Source organism: Benincasa hispida, chromosome 3, assembly GCF_027475165.1.
Source record: "Benincasa hispida cultivar pf3 chromosome 3, pf3_genome.v1.1, whole genome shotgun sequence".
NCBI classification, from domain to species: Eukaryota; Viridiplantae; Streptophyta; class Magnoliopsida; order Cucurbitales; family Cucurbitaceae; genus Benincasa; species Benincasa hispida.
In genome coordinates this window covers 15458805-15476947 of record NC_143480.1, presented here as the reverse complement: position 1 = coordinate 15476947, position 18143 = coordinate 15458805, and the positions used below count along the sequence as shown (strand labels likewise).

The 18143-nt window shown below is 31.9% G+C and overlaps 2 protein-coding genes across 2 annotated transcripts; one reads left to right on the top strand and one right to left on the bottom strand.

The window, feature by feature from the left end:
• The first annotated feature begins 344 nt into the window (after positions 1-344).
• On the top strand, positions 345-1245 carry LOC150037054 (uncharacterized). Its single transcript, XM_090312357.1, has one exon. The coding sequence runs from the start codon at positions 400-402 to the stop codon at positions 913-915; it is 516 nt and encodes a 171-aa protein (XP_090168483.1). The 5' UTR covers positions 345-399; the 3' UTR covers positions 916-1245.
• A 1424-nt stretch (positions 1246-2669) lies between these two features.
• On the bottom strand, positions 2670-5201 carry LOC120074465 (ras-related protein RABB1c-like). The gene is made up of 6 exons (XM_039027594.2): positions 4925-5201; positions 4659-4798; positions 3743-3825; positions 3384-3588; positions 3192-3260; positions 2670-2999 (listed from the first exon to the last, which is right to left on the bottom strand). Exons 1-6 carry the CDS (start codon positions 4968-4970, stop codon positions 2907-2909), a joined length of 636 nt encoding a protein of 211 aa, XP_038883522.1. The 5' UTR covers positions 4971-5201; the 3' UTR covers positions 2670-2906.
• Positions 5202-18143: the final 12942 nt, after the last annotated feature.

Here is an 18143-nt window from a genome sequence, read left to right as displayed (position 1 = left end):
ACTCTCAAACATACCTTAAATATATATAGATATAAAAATAAAATAAAATAAAGAAGATAAAGGTACACCATGAATATGTAAAGCTTACATGGAGTCATTTTTCTCCATTCACTTTTACACCTTCAATTTTACGTTCTTTGTTTATGATATACTCGCATATATAAGCAAACATAAACTTAAAATTTTTATTTATATAGATATGTCAGTTTAACCATGCTTATTTTAAAATTCCAAAACTTCGAGTATTTTGTAAATTAATCCCATAATTCACGGGTATTTTCGATAATTTAATCTATATTTATTGACAATTACCAAAGCCCTCCCACTACCCTTACCCGCCCATATATATATATTTGGTTTAATCGTTCGTCTTCCAAAGCACTTTCATCAGTTTATTCAATGGACCGCCATAACACCAAGCGACCAAGAGAATCATCATCATCATCATCATCACCCGATGCAATATGCGATCAATCTTCGCCGCCGGAGATCGCTAACGTGAAGAGGCAGCACCTCCACGACGGCGGCGGCTACAACGCCCAAGAATCTCCTTCCGGAACATCATTTGATTTCGATCTGTCGTTCAACGTCTTCGATTTCCCCTGGTTGAAGGACGGCCTGATTTATTCCAAATCCGAGGACTGGAAATTTGAGGACGTTTTCTTCACCTCCTTTTTCAATGGAGCATCCACCGTCGATGCTACTCCGCTTACAATTGGAACGGCGTTTACAGAGTTGTCAGGGCAATTGCTGTGGTGTAATCTGCCGGATCCTTGGGAGGAAGATTACAAGGCACAAGCACCTCCGCCGCCGCCGTCGTCGTTGGACGGCGGAGAGCAGGCGGGGGAGGGAATGGATTGTATCTGGAGGTCTCTGCTAAATCAACCGCTTCAACAAGGGAGTAGCGCGTTGTAGAATCGTTCATAAATTTACTTCGATGATTTTGCTCATCTTCTTCTTCTTCTTCTTCTTCCTGTTTGAGGCTTGATCTTACAGAGGCTCCTCCTATGGAATTCCATTGATTGGGAATTGCCACTTCGATCCAAAAAAATCATGAAAATTCTCCAGTTTGATGGAAATATGGGCGGAGATAGTTTTTTTCCCCCTTTCCTTTTTGGAACATTACTTAATTTTGTGAATTTGTTTTGATTTCTGTTGTATATTGCAATACCAAATGAATCCTAAATAACAAAACACATCAGAAAGTTCATTAAAACTCAATAAAAATCCTTTGAGGTGGCTGCTACAATGTGTCCTCACGCAAAATTATTGAAAGAGTAAAATTGTCAATTAGATTGTGGTAGCCTTTTCGAATAGATTGTGACAAGTATAGTTAAGATTAGAAAACATTAAAAATGATTTGGAAATAGGTTTGTGACTGGTTTAAGTTCGGTTTAATAATGATTTCGTTTAATTTTTTTTCTTTTATCTTTTTAGTATGATTCTCATCTTTTTTAAAGAAATGTTTGAATTATTAATCAAAATTTAAAAGAACAATAGGGTCATCTAATCCATGCTTTCCTTTCCTTTACACAAAATAATAACAATAATGGACAATTGTCGAAACTAGGTATTACCTAAGTTTTTCTCCTTCTAAAAACAAAAAGATTTTGTAAACTCATGAAAAACCTTTTTTTTTTTTACTTCATTAAACCAACCAACTTTTGAATGTTTATTAAGAGAACTGTTGTAATAAAAAAATAAGCACAAATTTCTAAAGCCAAATAATAATCAAATATGGCCTTAATTTATAATTGTCTTGTTTAGTTGCTTTTTTTTAAAATTAAAAAAAAAAAAACATGAACAGTGTTAGACTGTACCTAACTTTTGTACTTTTCACATCCCTACTACACAAAAAGAAAATTATAAAAAATATATTTTTTAAAAAAATAAAAATGTCACGGCATTTTATTGAACTATATTTAGGATGCATCAAAATAGATACATCCAAAGGAGCACCTAAGTTTTTTTTAAAAAAACAAACAAACAAAATCCTAAGTTTTTTTTTTTTTAAAAAAAAACAAACAAAATCCTAAATTTTTTCTAAAAAAAGAAAACAAACAAAATTATTATTTTCTCAAATTATGAATTTGTAAATAACTAAAAACATACTTTTAACGCAAAATAGTCATGAAGCTAGCTTTGCAAAATCAATTTTGAACTGAATTCTGAGATCCAACTTGACTTGTGTGGGGATTTAGTGTAAGAACCTTACTTACAAGTGAAGTAACATAACCTACACTCAAATGTCATGTGAACTCTCCAATTCTGGTTCTTATAACTCCTCTCAAGTTTACATTCCCAACCCCCCAAAAAAAGAGTTATAATTCCAAGAATTACATTAGTGTATGTAAAAATAATGTTTATGACATAATCAAATTCTATGAAATTGAAATATTTGAAACTTTCATGATATTCATTTTCCATATAGATAATATAAAACAATAATCATAATTGTTAAAACAAGCATAGTTCAACTGACATATGGATGTGTGAACGATTAAGAGGTTCATAATTTAAATCTCCCTACTCTCTAATGTTATTAAAAAAGGAAGACAATCATGATTATTCATGGAAATATAACTCAATAATATGACACGACTTCCGTTTCTTTAGATTGAAAGTTGGATCCCCATCTTCACATTTATTGAACAAAAAAACAACCAAAATCAAGAAATGGAGGTAAAAGGTTCTTCACCAAATGAACTAATGAATTCAAAACAATGTTGATTTACAATTGAATTGACAGCAGATTGAAGAGCTTCTTCTACTCTTTTTTTCTTTGGGGGAGGGGGTATTCACATTTCACAGCAGCACATGAGGAATGATGCAAAAGATTAAAAGAAAAAATGAATTAAGGCAGGCACAGACAGCTTGAAGTCAACTAGTTTCTATAGTTTCAAGGTTCAACTGCAACAGCCGGCAGTTTGGGAAGATGATCCCTCCCTGCCTCCGGACGGTCCCGGTATCCCACCATATCCAACTTTGATTCCATAAGACTGAGGATGACATAAAATGCAGAGTCAACAACAGCGTTCCTCGTGCATATGCACGATCAGAAGTAGAATATACTCTTGGTGTTTTTTTTATTAGTTAAAAACATTAACATTTTAATTCGTTGTTTTAATAACGAATCACGAATTCGTCATCTATGTTTGTCGAAGTATAAAAGACAAGAGATGGATGTTAACCTCATTTGAAACGTCAAATACTCCATCTTGAATCTTCTTGAATATGGTTGCGGCTGTCCTTACGAATGCCTGAAAATGAGGTGCTTGTCATTTAATGAGATGAATTTCTTAAATGTTACATACATACTATAAAAATTACACCAAGCCTCAGTGTGCTTCAAAGTACTTCATAAGCATATTTCATGTAGTCACCTCTTCAACATTCTGGGCAGTTTTGGCAGATGCCTCCATGAATATTAAACCATGTTCCTTTGCAAACTGTTCACCCTCTTCTGTGCTCACAGCCCTTCTATGAGCAAGATCATTCTTATTACCAATTAGCATAATTGTCATGTTTGCATTTGCATGCTGTCTTGCATCTTCTAGCCAGCTAACCAAGTGATTGAAAGTCTCCCTTCTGAATAACGCAGTCACCACAATTCTCATGTAAATAAGCAGCTTGGTAAAGGCACATAAGAATGAAAAACTTCATGTTAAACATCCTATAGGACATCCATTTCCATTAGCATACTAGTTAGTCATTTAAGAAGACAAAAGGAACAAAGTAGGACCTGGTAATATCATAGACAAGCAAGGCACCAGCAGCACCTCTATAATAGGACCTCGTGATGGACCTGAATGACTCTTGGCCGGCCTGTTACAATCACACAAACCTTAACACATTTAGAACTGTGTTAACAGTATCTTAGCCGGCCTTCCTATTCCTAACTGAATAAACACTGATGTTTGCCAAAATGGGAAAAGAAAAAAAACCTTGACCATTTGGTAATGCAACAATTTTCATGGGGTAGATCAAGATGATTATTCATAGATTCCACAGTATGGCCAAAATCATGGTAAATGCCAGAAAGGAAAAGGAATGACTAACTTTTGTTCATACTATTTGTAAAATTACAAAAAAAGAAAAAAGGTTACCTGCATGCTAATTAGTACTAGCTACACAGTAAGGTGTCTATTACCATTCTAAAGATTGAAGGTTTGAAAACCCATCTCCAAAATTATTAAACTCAAAAAAAAAAAAAAGAAAAACAGTAATAGCTCCCATTTGTAACTTGCCTTTATTAGATCTAAAGTATGAATGGACCCCACTTGTTAAATATATCATAAAGAAGACAATAGAAAAGGTATACTCCAAGAAATCAAGGACAAGGAGGAAGTTGCTAAGTTTAGCTCCAATTACAATATGAACGAAGATCCAACTATAAATTAACATGGAGAACGACAGCATCTTTTTGATACTCCGATACTAAGTGATCGAGTGGCTAACAATTGACAAGTTACCTAAGAAATCATACCCAAGCATAGAGTCTAAACTACTTAAGAAAGTGACTCAACAGAAGGAATAAAGGCATAATCAGATTGACAGCACCATAAGAATATATAAACCATCTCTCGACTCCAAAAGAATTACATAAGTTTTCGATTAAACTAACAAGCAGCTCGAATAAGGAAACCAAAGAAACATACCGTATCCCAAATCTGGAGCTTAATTGGCTTATTCTCGATGGTGATCATCCTGGCTCCGAATTCGACCCCGATAGTTAAGTCATGAACAGGCTGAAATCGATTATCCGTAAACTGAAGGAGAAGACACGATTTCCCAACTCCTGAAGACGAAACAACGGTTGTTTATGATATTGAAAAGAAACCAGAGGACGACACAGAATTCAAGAAATACAAATGCAAACCGATCTTCGGAAGAATGACTGAGTAGTTGAGGGTGAGAGACGTACCAGTATCGCCGATGACGATGTATTTGAATAGGTAAGCATAAGACATTATTCCGGCCGGATCTGCTTCGGACTACACTGATTGATCGCAAAAATGGTGGGATTAAATCCGAAGATTACCGTGCTTTAATGCAAAAACAGAGAAATAGAGAGCAATTCAGAAGGAAAGAACGAGAAAGCAAGTGAAGAAAAAACGAGGGTGAATCGCGAACGAGCAAACCTACATACATCGTTAACGAAATTTAATTTCTAAATTTGCATAATTTGTTTTAAGCTGCGTAATAATATTAGACCCAATCAAGAATTAAAATATAGACATGGAAGTTTTAATTTTGCGGATTATAAAATATCAAAGTAATTTTGTAAATAATTTTTTTTTAAAAATTATTTAAAATAATAATTAAGTTTTATCACTTCGACTGTTCGAAGGCACTCAATTGAGTTTTGAACTTTGTAGTTACTGTGTTTGTAGAGTTAATTAGCAACTTAACTGCTTATTAAAGAAAAAGATGATTATCCTTAAAGATTTCAATTTTTTCAATTTAATTAGTTTCAATATTCATACTTTTATTCTTGATTTTCTACTAAATATTCACTTTCAGTCTTTTGACATAAATGTCAATAAATTAATTTTAAAATAACTAATTTCAATGATGATGGAAAATATAACTTAAAATTAATTATACTTATTCTAAATAAATTGATAGGCATTAGTATTAAAGATGGAAAGTGAGTGAAAATTGAAGTTAAGATTCTGGACTATAGTTTCCATCTAATTATCAAGATTTTGGATTAGATGCTCCAAGTCCAAGGTCATCTTATTGGTATAAACATGTACTTTTTATAATTAACAATTAACAATTTTTTTTATGCAAATATTTCATGTTGTTTAATTTTGTAATTAATTACCAATAATTGATATTATTTTGTAATTATTTTTTCATTTATTTTATAAATTTCTGCTCTCATGTTGACATTTACACCAACATTTACAATGTTGTCTTACTTTATAGAAATTATGATCTCTAGATTTTAAGAATCACACTTTTAACTTCAATTTTACATTTCAAATAAATATAATGTAATTATTTTTAAATTATATTTTTCATCACAATTGAAATTAATTTTAAAATTTAACTTCATATATAATTATTTTAACTTAATTTATTGACATGTATGTGAAAGACTGAATGTGAATATTGATGAAAAATCGAATTTAAAAATATAAATATTGAAACTTAAAGACTAAATCGAAGTAAAATTGAAATCTTAAGGGTAAAGTTATACATTATAAAACTTAGAGATCAAAATTGAATGACAAGAAATATAAATATATTTTTTTAAAATTATGAATAAAAATTTATTTTTTTTAAAAATAATATTATGTCATTTCAATACTAAAAATAATTAGTTTAAATTTTAAAGGAATGAAATTAAATTTAAAAAAAAATGAACGAAGGATAACGAAGTTTAAGAAAGAGAGAAAAAGAAACCAAAAAAAAAGAAAAGATGAATGTGTCTCTTTAAGAGACGAACTCCACAAAAGACAAAAAAAATCAACCTCATTTTCCTAATTTTTTTTTCCTAAACTACCCCTTCCTTCTAATTTATTTATAAAACTCCCTTACCATTCCAATTAACCTCTATGATTTGGACAAAGTCATAATTTAATTCCTATAATTTTAAGAACTAGAATTGGTTTGATAAAACCTCATAGATAGTCTCTATTTTATCAAGACTAAATTCTAACTTTTTCCAACCTATGGACTTGCAATTCAATTAAATTTTTATATCAATGATAACTCTCGAGCCATTTTATGTCTTTAATATCCTTTGTTTGTTATGTATAATGTGTTTAAATAATTATTTTGTAGGAATTCAAGTAAACCATGTATTTGGGAATGTTGCGAGCCGTTTGGTGTTGATTTGGAGCTTACAGAAGTGAAATCGAGCACCGAAGCTTCAAGGACGCGAAATTACGATTTTGTCCCTTGAGCCACCGTAGTGATGCTGCGTGTTAGGCTTGAAGGCAGAGAGAAGCATTTGCGAGAGCGTTGCGATGTTCCCCTAGAGCGTAGCTACGCTCTAGAGTTTGATTGATGAATAGAATCATGCGCACGCGCAAGAGCGCAAAGATGAGTGTCGCTACATGAAGGCTTACGCTACTACAACAAAAGCCAACGTTGCAATACTCCCCTGTTTTTCTATATATAATCTTATTCAAGGTTTTTCATGTTGGATGTATGGAGGCCGAAGTGAACCTCAAATTTCATCTTCTTCTTCTATCTTTCTAGCATCTTAAGTGTAGCTTTTACTTTTCTTTTGGGATGCAATTGATGGATTGGATCTCTCTTTTTTTATTTGTCCCTGAATCGATGAGGTAATTTCCATTTAGTATTGAGGGCAAAAACCTATGTATTTTCTTGAGATTTTTGTTGATGAACTGAATGCATATTGTTTTATGTTTTCATTAAATCCATTTTAATTTTTAAATGCATGTTTGTGTATTGGCTATCCCTCATGAGCATGTGTTGCCCTTGCTAATCGATTCGTAGCTTCATCATGTTCACACTTGAATGTTTAGCTCGATCACCTAAGTAGAAATTAATTAATCATTTATTTATTGTCTATCCTAATTCATGTTTTAACTAGGTTCAAAGATAAATTTGATTAATTGTTTAGGTTATCCAATTGGTTAATCAACACAATGGAATCCTAAATCTTAATGCACATGTTTTTATTTATATATGAACGCTATCATACCCAATAGACTTAGGGGTATGTAGTTTAATTAGGACTTGGCTTTAAGCTTTAATTATTAATTAAGGCATTTGCTTAGTTTAATCAAACAATTCGATTGCCTGTAGCGTCATTGAGTGAGGTTCAGCTAAGTAGGTCATTATGCATACATAAATCAAATGCATGTTTAATTAACAGAAATCGAGGATGAAAATTGTTTAGGATCCCTCTTGTTCTCAAATCTAGATAAACCCTATCCTAGGTTACATTTACCCGTTGCTTTTACATTTCTATTTTTAATTTCATGCCCCCCTCCTCACATTTATTGCTCTAATTAGGAAATTGACTTAATGAAAAGCTCACATTAGCACTTCCCTACCGATTGGCTAGAACTTGTCACTATTGTTACGCTATTGTAGTAATAGGAGGAGGATTTGATAGTTTATAAATTTTATTTGATTTTTAGTCTTTTGTAGACGACGGCAAAGGTTAGATCAATTTGAAAAATTACTTTTGATCACTAAATTTTTTGTTACATATACACTTAGCCGTTAAGATTTCAAAATGTACCTTTTTAATTATTTTTTAAGAACATGTTTAAAGATTAAGGCATGAAGATTAGGGCATGGAGTGAATGAAGAGAGAAGATAATTGTTAATTATTATTTTCAATAATGTCATGTCAACATTTAAAATAATAATAAAAAAACTTTGTGACTTTTTAAATAACTCATGAATTTTAAAATTTTAAGGAGAAAATGCACATGTTAAGTATAGTTAAAACGAAGACTCCACGCTCTCTCCTCACCCCTACAACTTCGATGGGCGTTTACACCTCCTTCCCTCTTCTTCTTGGTTATCATTGTCTCCTTTTCTTCTTCTTCTTCTTTCTTCTTCCCCTTCTCTTTTCTTCTTTTATTTTATAATCATATCTATTTTTCGTTCAATAATTTAATGATATAAAGGTGAGGATTTAAATTTCTGTTAATCTTTACATCAAATATATATATATATATATATAAATAACCTAATAAATAATCTAAACATTAGTCAAATGTTCACAAATTACAACTCCTCATGCCATAAATCTTGAGAATCTATAACTTGCACTAAAGCTAGGTGATGATAATAGTTTTCTAATCAACAAATCCAAGAGGTAAGACTCGTTAGTCAATTATCCTACTTAGGGAGACAGATCGACTTTAAAAAAAAAAAGGCCGATGGTATAAATAACAATCCAAAATAATAAAAGATGTAGTATAAGAATAAATATATTAGGGCTATCGCACAAAACTAGTACCATATATCACTGATAGAAGCTATCAATGACAACTATATTGGTAAATTACTAAAAAGCCCACGCACAGTCCATCATTTCGTACTTCTTATTTTGGTTTTCTCAAATTGAAAGATATACTGATAGTAGCTATCAGTGATAGCTTTGAATTTGAGAAATATTAATACAACCTTGAAATAGTAATATTTTAAATATTAGCTTATAATTTGCTATCAGTTATCAGTAGCTATCATTGATACATTTCATCAATTGAAATCAAACTTAAAATATTAACTTTTAAAGCTATCAGTGACTATCAATGATAGACTTTTATAAGTAGTTATCAACTTTGAAAGGAAACAATCAACTTTCAAAGATTAACATTTAAAGCTATAAGTGATAGAAGTCTATCAATGAGAAGTCTTTAAGTGACTATCACTGATATCTACCTAAGTCATATCACCAATCTCACCAATCTCATTAATATCATTCATTTAATTGATATATACATAAGTCATTTCACTGATATAAGATATCACTGATAGCTTCTGTTAGTGGTTATCATTGATAACTTCTACCAATGGCTATCTGTTGAGGTTGACGCCCTACATCTCATGGGTTTTATAGTTTGTAAATTATTTATACACGAATTATTTATTTAATAAAATAAAATATTATTTTATTTAAAATTTAGTTTGCATTAATTCAAATCAAATAAACTAAGATCCTAGGTTGTTTAATGTTACTTAAACATGTATGTGGTTGGCATACAAGTGGATCATGCTTAAGTAATAACCTGAATGGTCTGTAGTATATGGATAAGGTTGGGTACTTTATCCCGATAACACTACAAATATAACCCACTTTATAATTATTACAATTGTTGTAAAGTATTATAAATGATCTAATCCTGATCATTCATGTGGAGACATGTGAGTGGGAGTATCCTATACAAAAAGTTTGTATAAGATCGAACCATGAAATGATTAATCTCTCCTTATATCGATGTTACTTAAAGAGACTTACATTTCACTAGGATGATTATGAAGAAGTAGGTGACTAATTGCAATGAAAGGATTGTGCCCCAACTTTAATTTTACAGTACATGTATAATGCAAAGGACAAAAACTAGGATAAATAATCCTAATTAAGTTGCTTTTTTAAAAAAATAGAGAGAATGAAGAGATTAGAGGATCACTTATCCTTGAAGACCAAGTTCTTCATGAGTTCTCTCTCAATGCACTGCACGAACAATTCGAACTCTTCCTCGAACTCATGAACACACAATCACAGCAACAAGAACGGACACCACAAAGAGCTCTTCCCCATTATTCTCAAGGATGAGAATCTTTAAGAGGTATGGGCTTCAATGAGATTAATTTTGGTTGGGAGAAGGAAAGGTTTTGTTGAGAGAGCAATAATTTCATTGAGAGAATCTTAGATCTTTCTTGGAAGAAGAATAAGTGAATAATCTTCCTCTGTCAGTTATACACCACATTAAAACGAGGGGGGGAGTCATCAAAGAACTCCCTCCCTAATAACGGTTAAATGAAAATAATTTTAATTTAATTATATATATATATCATATATTAAACTTTATATTATATCTAATATAACACATAACCTATAGTCTATATTATATCATATATAATATAACCTGTAGTTTATTACTCTCACATTTAACCTTTAGTAGTTAATATGAATCATATTCAAATATTTATTTTCTCTCAAATAAAACTTTATATTATAATGTATAATATACATTATATTAATTATATCTCATATAATAAATTTTATATTATAATGTATCACATACATTATATTAATGTTATCTCATATAATTAATTTCCTTCAATTAATTTGAACCATTCAAATTAATCCAAAACTAATTCGATTCTCATTAATCCCAATTGAGCTAACGAGAGAACTTATAGACTTATAGATTGAAGCTCCAATGGTACTTGATTAATTAATTAAACTCTTTAATTAAATTAATCAACTTCCATTAACTGCTAGTTACTCCATTAAAGACCAACAGTTGCATTCTAGATATATTTCCGTGTTCATTGGATATAACCAATCAATAATGTATTGACCCTTCACAAATTGTTCGTAAGTACAGTTGGGCCAAAATTATCATTTTGCCCGGTAGTTACATCTAACTCATTATATACCACTGATCCCTCTATAAACAATTAGTTATAGTCCAACTATAACCAAACCCCTCTCGGGCCAAGAGAGGGTGTGACGCCACATTGTTCAAGCCCCGAAATCAGTCCTTAAGGAAGAAATTTCTCTACTTACCCTTGAAAGGAATCCAATTCCTGCGGAAATGTGTTATCGCCTTGCAATTTTGAAATTTTTTTTGTGAGAAACTAAAATCAGTGAACTCATGAAAATATTCAAAGGATGAACATACAAAAGGACCTAAGCATGCTTCTAATAAAGAAGAAGGGAAGAAATGAACTCAACTTTGTGGATTCTTTTCCTTCTTCATGTTTTCCCTCCAAAGGTCACGAATAATCTCAACTTCTCAACGAACAAGAACTCCACCTCTAAGGCTACCTTGTTATTCTCTTGGAATAAAAAAAAGGGTTAAAAGTGTGGGCTCCAAGACCTTTTGATGGAGGAATTTTTAGAGAGAAATTATTTTGGAGAAGAAAGATTAGAGAGGAAGGGTGAAGGTTAGGTCATTTTTCACAAAAAAACAAACCTTACCCTAAAAATGGTTATAATAGTATATTTATAGGGAGAAAAGGTAATCCCTTCTCCATGCTTTTCCACTTTTCTCCTTTTAGCTAATTAATTAATTAGCTATTATTTATTTAATCAGCATACAAATTAAATAACTATATACTAAATCAAATTTAATATACATTTAATTAATTTATTAGCATACAAATATCACATATGTATATGCATATATCTCTTTATGAATCCAATTCATATAAATCTAATACTTGAATCTCATTCAAATACATCTCTCTTATAATATAGTTTGGATTATAGATCATATCTATCAAAATTCACTATACTTTATATTAATCATATTAACATAAATTTTCTTTAATTAATTTGAATAATTCAAGTCATGCCTTTTAACTATTCTTAGCGAGCTAACAAGGGACGTTATGGACCTACAGCTCCAATGACATGAGATTGATTTAATTAAACATTTTTTTTAATTAAATTAATCAATATTCATTAACTACCGGTCACTCTACCAAAAATGAATAGTTGCACCATTTGCACTGTAAATGTATTTCTGTCTCTATGGATATAACCAATCAATAATTACTCGACCCTTCATAATTTACTCATAACTATAGTTGAGTCAAAATACCATTTTACCCTTGTAGTTACATCTAACTCCTTAAGTACCACTGATTCCTCTAATGAACAAACAGTTTATAGTCCAACTATAAACTTACATCTCTCAGGCTAGTGAGAGGTTAATGCCTCATTGTTCAAGACCCGAAATTTGCTGTTAAGGGAGCAATTTATCTACTTTATCTATGATCGGGAAGGAATGATTCTTCTTGTGTAGGTTTATTCCTAGCTCCCTACTCAAATAAATCCAAAAAATGGTAGGCTTGTTGAGTTGGCTAACACGACCATTCTCACCCCATACAGATCAAAGGATTACCCTCAGAAACAGGAGTTCACAACTCATTCGGGATTAAGGTCAAGTCACCTATGGTCATCGTAGGTGTTATAAAGAGAAACCAATCATTTCGCGATCCGGTCTTGTATAAACTCTTTATACAGGATACATCCACTCACATGTCTCCACATGAACAATATGGCTCATATTATTTTTAAAATTTACAACTCATGTAACAATTACAAAGTAGACCGTATTTGTAGTGTTACCAGGATAAGATATCCAACCTTATCCATTTATTGTAGACCTTTTAGGTTATAACGTGAACATGAATCACTTGTATGCCTACCACATATTGTTCAAGTGACATCACATAACCTAGGATCTTAATTTATTAGATTGAATTAATGTAGTCTAAATATCAAATAAAACAGCTCTATTTTATTAAATAAATAATTTATTCTTTCAAAATACAAACTACAAGATATACTTGATTTAGGACACTAAATCCAACAACTCTGATACTAAATCCAACAACTTTAACACTAGGAAAGGAGTGAATTTCTTATTGTGTAGCTGCGTTCCAAACTCCCCAATCAGACAAATCCCCAAAATGGTAGGCATATTGGGTCGAAGAATCTGGCCACTCTCGCCCATACAAATCAAAGAACCACCTTTATTGGCAAGAGTTCACAAGACTTAGTCAAGATTTAAGTCAAGTTACCTATGGTCATCTTGGTGAAATATAACTATCTTCTAGTAATGGTGTTTTATAGAGAGACTATTCATTTTGTGGTCTGATCTTACATAAACTCTTTACATAGAATACCCAGAGTCACATGTCTCCACAAGAATGATCAGGATTATATCATTTATAGCACTTTAGAAGAATTGTAACAACTACAAAGTGGGTCGTATTCATAATGTCACCAAGATAAGGTACCTAGCTTTATCCATCTACTAAAGACTGTTCAAATTATCACTCAAACATGATCCACATACATGTTTAAGTTACATCAAATAACCTTGAATCTTAGTTTATTGGTTTTTGAGTTAATGCAACTAAATGTCGAATAAAATACCTCTTATTTTATTAGATAAACAATTTTTTTATACAAATACAATTACAAACTACAAGATCACGAGATTTAGGGCATCATCCTCAATAGACCATAGGTAACTTGACCTTAAACCTGAGTGAGTTGTGAACTCTTGCCAGGCGGTCCTTTGATCTGCATGGGTGAGAGTGACCATATTCGCTGACTTAATATGGTTACCATTTTGAGGATTTATTAAATGAGGAGCTGGGAACAAAGCTACATAAGATGGAATTCACTCCTTCTCGTTGTTAGGGTAAGTAGATGAATGAATCGTTCTTTTAAGGGCTAATTTTGGGCTTGAACATGAAGGAAATCAGACATGAGGAATTCCATGAGCAACAAAATGATCATTCCAAATTCCATTCAATATTGAACATACACAATTACAGTTAAGAAACGGAAACTAACAGGTCATGCACAATACAAAATTATAACATATTTACAGATGAGATTAAGGGATATATATACCTTTGAAGACTCATTCTTCAAACTCCCTCGATCATGAACGCTCGATTAGTCTCTGAGACAATAATACACAAACGCTCGAACACAATGACCGCAACACAGCACGATCAACAACAACCACCACACGAACAGTGCAAACACACAACGAACGACCTCCAAAACCTCGAACTCAGTCGAGTTGAATGAGGACACCACCACAATGGCTACGTTGGTATTCTCGGTGTGAGAATCCATAAGTGTGGGCTCTATATGGACTTGGTTAGAGGAAGAGACTAGAGGAACAACAATCGTGTAGACGATTGAGCAAGTGGGAGATAAGAAGTGTCTATCGCATAGAAAAAAGCTCAATCGTGTAAAAGAAGGTGGCCTATCGTATAGACAATGGCCTACGATCGTTTAGCTATGACCAGCTGAGTGAACTATTGTATAGTAACGCTCCACAATCGTTTAGTTTCTCTATCAACTATCGTTTAATGAAACAATTTCACTTGATAGTCTTTCCGTGAGTTCTTTCCGAATTGAGTAACTCTCCTAAAATTTAGGAAAACATTTTTCTTTTTATCTCACGGTTACCATAAAACCACCAATAACCTCCCACTCAATTGGTTATCAGAGAAAAAGAGATAATTATCCAATACTTAATATTATTATAAATATATATGGTAACCAACTTACCATATTATATTTATAACCTATAGTTTTAATATTTCATCTCATGAAACATATATACCATAGTTTTTTCTCTATTTTATGATGCTTAATGTAAATCATATTTACATTAATCCTTCACTAGATGTATCTCATACATCACACCGATTATATCATATATAATCAAATTTCTTCTTGTCAATTTGAACATTTCAAATCAACCCTAAGAATTGATTCTCAACTTGAATCCATTGAGCTACCAAGGGGACCTAATGGACCTGTAGCTTGAAGCTCCAAAGGTACGTGAATAACTAACTAAACTCTTTAATCACGGGATCCACCATCCGTTAACTATCGAACACTCCACTAAAGACTAACAACTGCACTCTTCTTACTATATATATATATTTTGTGTCCATATTAACCAATCAATAGTACGATAACCCTTCACAGATCGCTTGTAAGTACACTTGGGCCAATTTACCGTTTTGCCCTTATAGTTACATCTAACTTCTTAAGTACCACTGATTCCTCTAATGAACATAAGTCATAGTCCTACTATGACTAAGTCATCTCTTTCAAAGAGAAGCTATGGCCACTATGTTCAAGATCGAAATCAGCCCTTAAGGAAGCAATCTATCTACTTACCCTTGCTTCGGGAAATGAGTGAATTCTATCTTGTGTAACTAAGTTCCCAGCTTCTAAATCAGACAAATCCCCAAAAAGGTAGGATTGTTGAGTTGGAAATTTGACGACTCTCACCCATACTAATCAAAGGACCGCCCTCAAAGGCAGAAGTTTCCAAAACACTCAGGATTAAGGTCATGTCACCTATGGTCGTTTAGGTGAGATGTAAGTCTCAAGTATCAACGACATTATATAAGGAGACGAATCATCTCGTGGTCCGATCTTATACAAACTCTTTTTATAGGACACTCTCGCTCGCATGTCTCCACATGAATGGTCAGGATCTACCATCTATAGTAGTTCGCAACACTTGTAAACCTCTACAAAGCGAGCCATATCCGTAGTGTCACTAGGATCAGGTATCCCTCCTTAATCCTTATACTAGAGACCTTTTTAGGTTATCACTTAAGGCATGATCCACTTGTATATCTCATATACATGCTTAAGTTTACATATAATAACCATGGAGCTTTGTTTATTGGATATTAGTAAATACAAAATAAAATAACTATTATTTTATTCATAACAATGTATATAATTTACAAACTATGAGACTCTGGGAGAATTAGGAACCAATCCCAATAGAACAATGAGGTGCCTCACTCTCTCACTGGCCAAAAAGGGGTCTAGTTTCTAGTTGGACTATAACTAATTGTTCATTAGAGGGATCATTGGTACTTAAAGAGTTAGATGTAACTACAGGGGTAAAACGATAATATGACCCAACCGTAGTTATGAGCAATTTATGAAGGGCCAATTTACTATTGATTGGTTATATCCATGGATATAGAAATATATTTACAGTGTGAAGAGTGCAATTATCGATCTTTAGTGGAGTGACCGACAGTTAATAAATGTTGATTAATTTAATTAAAGAGTTTAATTAATTAATCTCGTATCATTGAGCTTCTAATCTGTAGGTTCATAAGGTTCCCTTACTAGCTCAATAAGGGTTAAATAAGAATCAATAAATTTTCGATTAATTTGAATATTCAAATTAATTAAAGGAAATTAATTGTATGAGATGCAATTAATATAATGTATACAAATACACTATAATATAAAGTTTAATGAATGAGATAAATATTTGAATATTATTCAAATATTAATTATATGAATTAGGATAAAATTAATATGAATATGATTCATATTAAAACTATAGGTTATATGAGAGAATATAAAATTAGATTATATTATATATGATATAATATATTGGTTATATAATATGAGATATAATATAAAGTATAATTAATTATATTACTTTTAATATAATTAAATATAGAATAACTCCCCTCATTCTCTTATATATAAGAAAAAGAGGAAGTTTTGAAAAGATACATGGAACACAGTGAAATGATTCCCTCTATGACATTTCTCCTTCAAGAGTTATCTCTCAAACAAATTCCAATTCTCCACCAAAGTTAATAGACGAGTCCACAACTCCATCTTGGTTCTTACCTAGAGAATAGCCAAGGAAGGCTTTGATGGTGGTGTCCAAGAGAAATCCTGTATGTTGTGTTCGTAAGGAGGAGAAGAGTTCATGATTTTCGGGAGAGGAGAACGTAAAGAAGTGTTTTTCATTAAGGGTAACTTCCTCATTTTCCCTTTCCACTCTGTACATTTTTGTGGACAACATGTTTAAACTTGTTTATCGTTTTGTGTTTGCTCTGGTTTTTTATTTTGTTCCAAAAAGAATTCACTGACAAAAAGGCGATCACTAAAAGGCAATCACTCGCTTCCACACTGAGATTCCATTTCTTCAATTGGTATCAAGGCCAAATTGTGTCATTGAATTTCTTTTTGGAAACGAAAATAAGAGAAATTATAGGTATTGCATTGCATTATGAATGTTGGTTTGCAATTGGTGTTTTCAAACTTTGGCACTTTAGATTTACTGTTTTAAATTGTTTAAAGTTATAAGGGCCTGTTGTTTTGAGCATTTAATTCATGTTATTGAGTTTGTAAGTTCGTATCGATCGTGATGCAAGTATTGCTAAGAAGATCAGTGCAATTTGGAGCAAGAACAGACTCAATTTGTGGCAGAAATTGCATTTTGTGCTAGAGTATAACAAGAGAACGTTACAACGTTGCCCTTTACGCTGTAACACAGAAGGGCCAGCATTGCAACTCTGCAGTTGAGCATTACTACGCTTTCATATCAACGTCGCAACTCTTCGACCGAGCGTAACAACACTAGAGCAATTTCCAGACCAATGTTGCAACGCTGAGCGTTGCAACGCTTCAAGACATTCACGTGCACGTCCGACAGTTTGAAGGTCATGGGTTCGAGGTAGACATGGTGCAGTATCCATTTTTTACTTGTTTTTTCAAATTTAATGTAATTTAATTGTTTTTTTTTAAATTAATTAGATATATAAAAATTTTATATTAATTTAATTAATTTTTAGGAATATCAATTTTTTGTCCAATTTTATTGTTTATTTAATTTTATATATGATGTATAATTAATCTTATATGTTACATAATGTATGTTATATAGTTTTTAAAATATCACTGTAGGATAAATATATATCATGCATCATATTTGATATAATTGTTATATTATATAGTTGCATGATATTGTAAGCATGCCCATTCATCATTTGGATATAAATGTTATATTATATGATTGCATGTTTCATTAGCATGTCCATATAACATACTATAGTACAAAAGTTATATTATATGGTTGAATAATAGATAT

What these genes read in the sequence shown, in the direction of transcription:
- LOC150037054 (XM_090312357.1), top strand. Translation starts at nt 400, where the DNA reads ATGGACCGCCATAACACCAAGCGACCAAGAGAATCATCATCATCATCA.
- LOC120074465 (XM_039027594.2), bottom strand. Translation starts at nt 4,970, where the DNA reads ATGTCTTATGCTTACCTATTCAAATACATCGTCATCGGCGATACTG. An exon ending in AGCTCCAGATTTGGGATACG is followed by an intron (nt 3,826 to 4,658) that starts GTATGTTTCTTT and finishes TGATTGTAACAG; the next exon opens with GCCGGCCAAGAGTCATTCAG. An exon ending in CTTGTCTATGATATTACCAG is followed by an intron (nt 3,589 to 3,742) that starts GTCCTACTTTGT and finishes TGCGTTATTCAG; the next exon opens with AAGGGAGACTTTCAATCACT.